Source organism: Panicum hallii, chromosome 8 (assembly GCF_002211085.1).
Source record: "Panicum hallii strain FIL2 chromosome 8, PHallii_v3.1, whole genome shotgun sequence".
Taxonomy (NCBI): Eukaryota; Viridiplantae; Streptophyta; class Magnoliopsida; order Poales; family Poaceae; genus Panicum; species Panicum hallii.
The window spans coordinates 24,608,375-24,617,377 of NC_038049.1; the positions used below are offsets into that span (position 1 = coordinate 24,608,375).

At 42.2% G+C, this 9,003-nt stretch overlaps 1 protein-coding gene across 1 annotated transcript; it reads right to left on the minus strand.

Annotated features, from left to right (window-relative positions):
- Nucleotides 1-1,904: 1,904 nt before the first annotated feature.
- LOC112902582 (protein transport protein SEC23-like) lies at nucleotides 1,905-8,639 on the minus strand. Its single transcript, XM_025971708.1, has 12 exons — nucleotides 7,698-8,639; nucleotides 7,434-7,607; nucleotides 6,866-7,027; nucleotides 6,120-6,262; nucleotides 5,488-5,563; nucleotides 5,231-5,403; nucleotides 5,078-5,159; nucleotides 4,632-4,709; nucleotides 3,527-3,688; nucleotides 3,174-3,437; nucleotides 2,715-2,819; nucleotides 1,905-2,378 (listed from the first exon to the last, which is right to left on the minus strand). The coding sequence occupies exons 1-12, from the start codon at nucleotides 8,505-8,507 to the stop codon at nucleotides 2,232-2,234; spliced, it is 2,376 nt and encodes a 791-aa protein (XP_025827493.1). The 5' UTR covers nucleotides 8,508-8,639; the 3' UTR covers nucleotides 1,905-2,231.
- Nucleotides 8,640-9,003: the final 364 nt, after the last annotated feature.

Consider the following 9,003-nt stretch of genomic DNA (forward strand, 5'->3'; position numbering starts at 1 on the left):
AATCAAGATCGACAACTATTCACGCTCGCCTGATTTCAACGCTCGGGGGTTGGATGCCACGCAACCCAGACGGCTGCCCACATGAAGACTGAGTCCTGATTCAAGGAGGTTTTTTCGGAGATCTTTAGGGAACTTGTTTAACCATTCTCTTGAGAAGGTTCTCGAAACAAGGGTTTTTTCCCAAAGTATCCGTTCAGCCACACAGTCAGGGAATCAATGAATTTACAAAAAACAGGGCCTTTGTCCATTCATCCACATTTTAGTGCCATACGACTTGTCTTGGCCTGCCCAAGGACTTCCTTCGGGCCAACCGAGTCATCTTTGCATGACGACTATTTTCGTAACAACGCATGTGAAGGATTGCGTAATCTATTCCTTCGTGCCAACCGAGATATCTTCGCATGACAACATACGACCTGACTTGGCCTACCCAAGGAACTGATCAACCTCACGTGAAGGACCTCATCGTCACTTCCTTCGGGCCAACCGTGATGTTTTCGTATGGCAACATGTGCATTCTCATGGCCCACCTAAGGAATCGACTAAGCTACTAGTACTACTCTGTTTACTAGTTCTTGGCTAATACTATGAGTAGTTTACTAAAGGTAGAGAATAGGATGGGACTGAGCAGCTTTGTAAAGACTTCTGCAGCTCCGAAGGCAGAACCAACGGAGAGCTGAGTTTGCACTTTGCAGCATTACTTGATCTCCGAAGGCAGAACCAACGGAGTGCTTAGTTTGCAGCATTACTTGATCTATTCCTTATTGATGCCTGCATTCTGCTTCCAATTGCGTGTCAGCAACACTACTGGATAATCTGTATGCAATCTGCTGATTTGTTGGCTACGTTGCCCTAGATAGATAGTATATTATAGCAAATTGCAGTAGGGATTGTATTTCCAATGTGCAAGAAAATCCTTATCAAAAACCCGGTTGCCATCTCCCCTATGGATTTAGCATGCAAGGTTTTGGGTACTGAACTCAAGGTGAGGCAAGTTCGTTGAGTCCATCCTGAAGTTTGAGGCACAACTGCACTAGTGGATGCCATCGTCTATTTTGGGAACTTGAAAATTATTTTACTTTGGTCAAAGGTCAAAGCAGTATGAAGAATTTTCAGAAACAAAATAATGTCAGAGGTTTCTGTCTTCGTTTTTCTCAACAATATTTTGATATGAAATGGATATGTTCTTATATATAAATTGTTATATTGACTTGTGGTTGAACTTTATGGCATTTGAAAAATGGCAGCAATACTTTCACGTTTTCAAAATAGTAAATATGTTTTCATTGTAAAAAAATTTCCCTCAACAAGCCACTTAAACTGTGTATATCCCTACGCCGATTTTATCATTGGATCTAAATGAGTCCAGATCAACTCTTTAGATCTAAATGAATGGATCTAAAGAGGCTTAAAAAAACGGTTTTACAGTCTATTAAAATGTTTGCAAACTAGAAGCATGCATTCAAAATATTTGAGAACTACTCCTGTTCCAACAAAGAGTGCAACTCTTAAGCATGCAATTGGACGTCACACTGTCCAACAGAGTGCAACTCTGAGTAAGCAATTGGATCACACTGTCCAGATACATAGCCAGGATTGCGTTGTTTGTTAGGACGGCAGGAGTATAACATATTAAATCAACTACAAGCTTTCAATTTTGCAACCAAACAAATTCAACTGTAGAACTTTAATTTGGAGAAAACCCAGGTAGCCGACCAAGCTGTAGCCAAAGGCAACCAGAGTCTAGCATAATATAGAAATTTTATATATGTATCGCTTTTTATGTAAAATAGCTGTAAAGTTAAATGTTGAAGAGCATGTCAATGTCCTGAATGTGAATGTCAAACATTTAGAATACAAGGGACCACTGTCCCAGCTGCTTAATTGTATGCACACTTTGCACAAATCAGTGCATAATGCATCGCAGTGCATTGAAGAACATATGCTATACCATCTTACATTTCTGTAAATTGAGCTGACACGAGAACGTCAATTAATGCAGGGTGTCAACATGAATGAGTACAGACCAGGACAATAGCCCTTTTGAGGCAACTTATACATTCTTTTAGGATTATTTCCCGAAAAATTGTCTGAACTCAGAAAACTGTCACAATGTAAGGATATATGACCAAAAGAACAGCAAGGGAAATTTTCTCACAACTCCAACCTACAGACCCTGTAAATTATCAGCAACTATCAAATAGGGAGTACAATTTTTTGCATACATGTCCTCAAGACTGAACAGCCAGCCTTTGAAGGTGCTCACAGAAGACCTGGAAGCTAACATCATCAGTGAAAATGATGTCAGAACCAGGGGCAACATCGTGAGCTGAGTTATATGTGGCCGATGGATTCAACTTAGCCAATAAGAACCTTGCCTGCAAAGAGGGGTACATTATGTGCTGAGTCAAATATGGTGGAGAAATAAGTTGCCAGGCAGCCTTCATGAATATGAATGTTAAACATTTCTTGCACCAAACAGTAAGAAACAAAAATGTTCTCTACAAGAAACAGTACTTGGATATCTATTGAAGTGTAATGAAGTCCTTGTGTGCAAAGAACCACAATGAAGCCCACAAACTTTTTATTTAAAAAGAAAAAGGTAGCAACAAAGATGAAAGCTAAGAATTTTCAAAAGATTTATGCAGCTCGCAATATGAAGATGGCAGTACAACAAACGAGAATGAACCATGAAACATGTAGAGATAACGAACCTGCGAGCCATGTTGGTCGCAGACAACTAGTCTTGGAACTGGAAATCGGCCTTTTATTATCATCTGCGCCTCCTCATGGGGTGCTTGTAATAATTGTGCAAATTGCTGAAAATGGTAACAATGAGGATCAGAAAAACGGTAACTGCTAGATAAAGTTACAGGCGCACATCAGCTCCCACAGAAGATTATAAATCCAATATTCTGACCACAATGTGTAATGCTTATGGAAGGAGCATATCCACTAGTGAGCAAAGCCATTTGTGTGACTGTCAAAACCAGCAGACCAATACACTGTACATACAAATTTCTAGGACAGGTGTTCTTTCTAAAGAAAATGAACCAACATGGCTCTTGAAGCCTCAAAACCAGGTTCCTAGTGAATCATTAGTGTGAAAGAATATGCAGGGAAAAAGATCTTATGGGTTATATATAGATAGCATAAAAGACAACCCATGTTACCTCATGCTCAGGTTGGTTCTGGTAGCCCATGTTTCTCCACTGAGCAATTGTCATGCCATGGAAGATGACAACACTAAAGTATGCATCAAGAAGCAGTATCCGATCTGCTGCTATTGATGCCACATCAAGGAATACTGGTGAAGGATGTGAATCGAAAGAAAATGATATTAGTGAAGGCTGGATCATTGCAACGGAGTTGGTGACAGTCTCACGGTTGAGTAACATCCGGAAATAAGCTGTCTCATCTGGACTATTATTGAAAACCTGCAACATAAAAAAATGAAAAAAAAAATTAATAACGCAACACATGAATCACAGCAGAGAGGAGCAAAAATAGGTGTGTAACACATCACCTGGACAAATTGTGAACGCCGGAGATTAAACATAAATTGAGGGAACAATGAGAAATTTGAATGCAGGCTAAACGAAGTAGGGTCATCCTTTCGATAATCCCCAAATCGTGAACAAAGCCGTATCAGAGATCTATCAAGCCACCGTGTTGCATCGAACTCTTCCTGCAAATATTAGAATGAAAGGATAACGATACATCTCAATTTTCAAACATAAGATTCAGTTAATCAACATGAAGAGCAAAAAGATCAATTAGGAAATCGACTATACATATTTGGAATGTCTTAACAGAGTCCCCAGTGGCAATCAGTCAGTTATTAGTAAACCAGTTTTCCCAGTGCACAATGGGAGAACATACAAGGGTACATTGAACATTTACATTTAATTATAGTTCAACCTGAAAATAATGAATAGTAACTCTAGTTGGGAATTCCTCCATAGGTTACTGAATGGTAATTGGTGCAACATGGTCCAAGAACTTTTGATAACCAGAAATGGTCTTAGTTCAGAGGCCGTAAGTATTATTCCATCGAAAGCTGTTACAATCAATTTTCTAAAAGCTACCAACTGAACAAAGTAATGTAGCAATGATTTTACAATATACATCTAAATGTTAAAATAAGGTTTCTCTTAGCGTATTCCAATTGAGATACAAATTCACATATATTATTGCATAACATATTCAGTATGCTGAGCACAGAAGAAATAAGATAGGTTTTGGTGTGAAGAGGAGTGGAGTTGTCGTATGTCAGTGTCTGCAGGCCACAAAGATCCTGCTAAAGTGGCTTGTGTTTATCCTTTGGAGAAAAGATTTTCCAACAATGCAGCCAATGTTCAATTGTTCATAGACCGCACTAATCTCAAACTCATAGGAACACATTCACATGTACTTGAACAAAATTAAGAATATAGGGGGTAGGGGGGGTATGCAACTTGTCAGCACAATTATTCGGTGACAGAAGAAAAAAATATTGCATTAATGTTTTTTAATAGCATTATGTGCTCAGGACATATACTAAACCAATGTCACCAAAGTGAGTGAAGTCAGTATAGCCAACCTAAATGGCAAGAACAATTATAGCTAGAGTCATGATGGCACAAGTTTACCTCCATTTCCATTTTCAAAGAGATATATCTTGCCAACACAACAGCTGCAGTTTCCTGGTCAAAACCTTCTACTAATTCCTGTGTTCAAAAGGGGTCCATTGAGTCATATATACAATGCTGGCAGTTGGCATTTATTGGCATATCATCCAAGGAAGAAAAGTGAGTGTCAAATTCTTTTGAAACAATATTCTTCATAAGAATAAGCAGGTAAAAATTTGTTTGCATCAAAGGAAGAAAAGTGAGCAATGTCCTGTATATTAGCATGCACCACAAATCAGATTAAAAGATTAACATGGCACACACGATACTAGTGCATCATCCACCTAGCATGAGCATAAAAACACATTCTCCCACTCCTTCACACTTGAAATGAGTAAAGATTGGTATTATTAAAATAAGGTTTAGAACAGTGTGTATCAAAGCAGGTAACAGCTTTTAAATCTAACCTCAGTATTACTGGATCCATCCACCCATTTCCTGCATATGGTAGTAACTCTTATCCTCATTTGGCCTTCTGGGTGTTGGTAACTATAAAACAATCAACGTAATCAGTACATTCAGCCATTCCAACACCAAGGTAACACAATATGGCAAAATACCTTGTTACAAATTGTATATACAAATGCGGATTTTGATGTCCTGGTTGGCTCGATCGCTCACTAGGTGAGACATCAAAAAACACAGTCAATGAAGTATTCCTATCAAGACCACACATTTTCCATGCCATTGTATTTCCTTGACCGACAACTGTGTCGGCGCACAGAGCTCCTTTCTGTGAAAAAAGGTGCCAATATTCTTAATACTTGTACCTCCAATATACACATTGGGACACCGAGCATAATATAAACAGGTATACCTTCTCCAAAGATGTACATGGTCCAATAATACCTTGGACCTTAATGTCTTTTGAACAGTTTATTTCAATTGTTCCACTGTAAACAAGACAAACTATGAATTAGTGCATTTTAGTAGTTATTACAGTGAAACTACAAATGGCAAAGGAGAAGTTCAGGTATGTATATAAAGTAGTAAAAGTGCGAAGCATATGAGACTAGTGAAATAATGTCCTGTTTGTGAGACTTCCTGCCTATTTGCTTTGGGAGAGGGGATGTTGATGAGCAGCTTACTACTGGTTCTTCGCTTCTACCTTCTAGTGATTTATTAGGTCTGTCGAGTGGTAGCAGAGCAGCTGTTTAGCTACGGTGTGAACAACGAACCCAATGATTTGATCTTTGGTTATAAAAGCCAACCACACAGCAGCATAAATTTCCACTATTAACAAGTTGGCTAGAAATCTCACTGCTGCTCTTATTCTACTGATGGTTTGCCTTATCTCAGAACCTTTTCACTCCTAAATATATTGCATCGTTATAGAGGAGAAAAGTAAGAGACTAATAAATAGTGATACAGATCTATCCACCCATACTAACTTCAGAAGAATATGTAATAAAAAGTATAAAGAAAATATGGGACAAAAAGAGAACTTACTTGAATGAAAGACCTAGAGACTGTTCACCTCCCTCAAAAATGCGTTTGAAAGAATCCTTGAATACAGAATGCCCAAAACTTTCAGATAAGACAACAAGGCCACCTGTTCTCTCAATAGCAACCTTCATCTCAGCTAGTCCAACCTGTTGATGTTCCAAACATTACAAGAATTAAAAGATAAGCATAAGTTCAAGTGACTTGTCTAACAGGGAATGGCAAGTAAGAGAATCAGGTGTAGGTAACAAGCCAAGTGACAAATCTGTACAAATAGCATAGATTCATCAAAATCAGTTAATCAAACAATGTCTAGTCATCAAAACAATTCGATTCACCTCCAGTATAACCTGCCAACTTTTCCCAATTCCCAAAATCGATCAAATATAAGTATATATATAAAGATTCACAGTATTACAAATTCAAGGTTTCAGCTTTTGTTCGTGAACTAGATACAAAATTCAGGATATTTGTTCACCAATGATCCCTTATTACTTTATTACAGGCAATGCAGCAAACATTAGGTATATTAGCGCATACATAGTTTTTAAGAGGTTTCTAGTCAGCCATTTAAGCACTAAAAATGATTAAAGAGGGGAAAACAATGACAGTTTGGACTTATGGACTTAGATTGTGAGCACCAAATGACATCATTTTCAGGAAAAAAAACAATAACTCAACATAATTAAAACTAATGTTGGTAAAAAAAACTTGATGCAAACGAAAGCATATAATTGCTAAACTATACAAACCTGATCAAGAGCAGATGCGAAAACATCTAACACGTGGCCTTGACTGACCAATTGCTTGGCAAGACCATCATAAAATTTGGAAGCTTTCTGGAAGTGAGGAGCTGCATCCTTGTCAAGATCCTTATGCGATCTAACTGGCTCCGACAAATCCTTGGAAACAATCTGCATTATCAAATACAGTATTAAAAAGATTTCAAGGCAGCTTTAACACAAAAGTAGAGAAGAAATATGCTATGAACAAATAGCAGATGTGAAGTTCTGCAAATATAAAGGAGACCATGTATGTGTAAGAGGCTGCTGATTAACAGCAGCAATACAAAAATATAATATATATACTCAGAAAAGCTGGCAGGGGTTTAACAGAAGTTGCCTCTTTGCCTACAAAAGCTATGCAAAATGCACTTCACAATCATTCTTCTGACACACCATAAACCATTACAATTTTCCAATTTTTAACACAATTGCAACAGGCCAACACTCAAGTACTTGAAGACTCAGAAGTCACCAAATTGTATCACATTCGTGTCACAAAATACGTTCAGATCATAAATAAAACAGGGATCTTTACCATTCCAGGGCCTTCAGTACATGGCCCACCGAGCAATGCAATGATCCTTGCACCTGTCCCAGGCATGCAAGCACCAAGCAACCCAGCGGCGACGCTCAGGGCAACACCCGTGCACCGGATTGCACGGTTCCCAGCCTCCACTGGCCATTGATCGGGCTGCAACTCGTCCAGCAACTGCAAGGGACGAGGAACCTACATCAGGTCACTGCAATTGCTTCGAGTAGAATCCACAAATCTAACGGGATCAAAACCCAAATCCCTCACCGTGCTGAGTGTGCACTCGCACTCAGATACCGGGAGCAGGAACCTATTCACCCCGGCTGTCGCTGCCGGATGCATCCCGTTCACCTGTGGCCCACCTGGCTGCTGCGGCATCTTGGGGAAGCCCGGGCGGCCGGCACCAGCCAGCCCCAGCTGATCCAAAATCTGCTCCTTGGAGATCTCCTTTGTTCCCCGGAAGACGTAGATCTTGCTGAGATCAGAGAATCCGAGCTCGTGCAGGTGCACCTGCGTGCCGAAGGTGACGAGGCCGACGAGCGCGTGCTCGGGCAGTAGCGCGACGGCCTTCCGCATGGCCATCTTGACGTACTCCAGCTCCTCCTCGATGACGCATGTGTCGATGACGAAGAGGAAGACGGGCGCCGGCAGGGCGCCGGCGGCCCCGGGAGCGCCGGGGGCGCCACCAACGATGTACTCAACGGTGGAGCACTGCGGGAAGAGCTCGGCGGGGACGTTGGACTCGGAGATGGCGGCGTAGTGCGGTGGGAAGTGGTTCCGGGAGAAGCAGAGCGGGCAGATCCAGATCTTGGCGGCGAAGTCGACGCGCGCGAAGGGGTTGAGGAGGGCCGAGCAGGGCGGCTTGCAGCGGAGCGGCGGGTAGGGGAGCGGCGGCGGGGACGCGGCGGAGGGGTCCGGGACACGGGCGGGCGAGACGGTGGCGGCGAGCGGCACGACGCAGCGGCTGGCCTCGACCTTGGAGCGCGGCCAGGCGTTCCAGGTGAGGCGGACGGCGTCGGGGCCGTCCGGGTCGGCGGCGGCCGCGGGCGGAGCCGCGGAGGGGTCGGCGGCCGACATCGGGGTGCGGCGAGCGGCGGGGCGGGCAGATCGGGCGAGGAGGAGGTGGTAGGACGCGCCTGCGCTCTGCGCGTGCGTGCGGTGGCGTGGGCTCGGTTTCGTCGTTCGCCTGCCTGTTCGCTCCTCCCCGGTGTCCCGGTTTCTAGGTCTCTTATTGCACTGTAGATTTGTTGGGCTCGGTGCTCCGTTCGGGTGCGGGGGCAGGAGGCGAGGTGCTGCACGATCCGCGTCGGACCGTGCCGCTCAACGGCTGTGATTCTTTTGTTCTAAGAAAAAAACAGCTGTGATTCTTTAACGTGTGTATTGTACATGGCCCGTGTATAGGAGGAAGCCTTTAAAAAAACTAATAGCATACTTGAAATTAGACTCCCTGCCTATCAAAAAAAATTGTTGTGAAAGTTGTCAAACTTCATGAGTTTAAAATCAAGCCAAAATCCAACATGGTTATTGCTCAAGGCAAAGGTATAAATAGTTTGGGACTAATGTGTTCAGTGAG

Bases quoted from the DNA above. Each gene is read 5' to 3' on its own strand.
- LOC112902582 (XM_025971708.1), bottom strand. From the start codon at position 8,507: ATGTCGGCCGCCGACCCCTCCGCGGCTCCGCCCGCGGCCGCCGCCGAC. The intron at 5,404-5,487 runs GTATACCTGTTT...CTTTTTTCACAG, and splicing joins CATGTACATCTTTGGAGAAG to AAAGGAGCTCTGTGCGCCGA. The intron at 2,379-2,714 runs GTTCGTTATCTC...CCCTCTTTGCAG, and splicing joins GCGACCAACATGGCTCGCAG to GCAAGGTTCTTATTGGCTAA.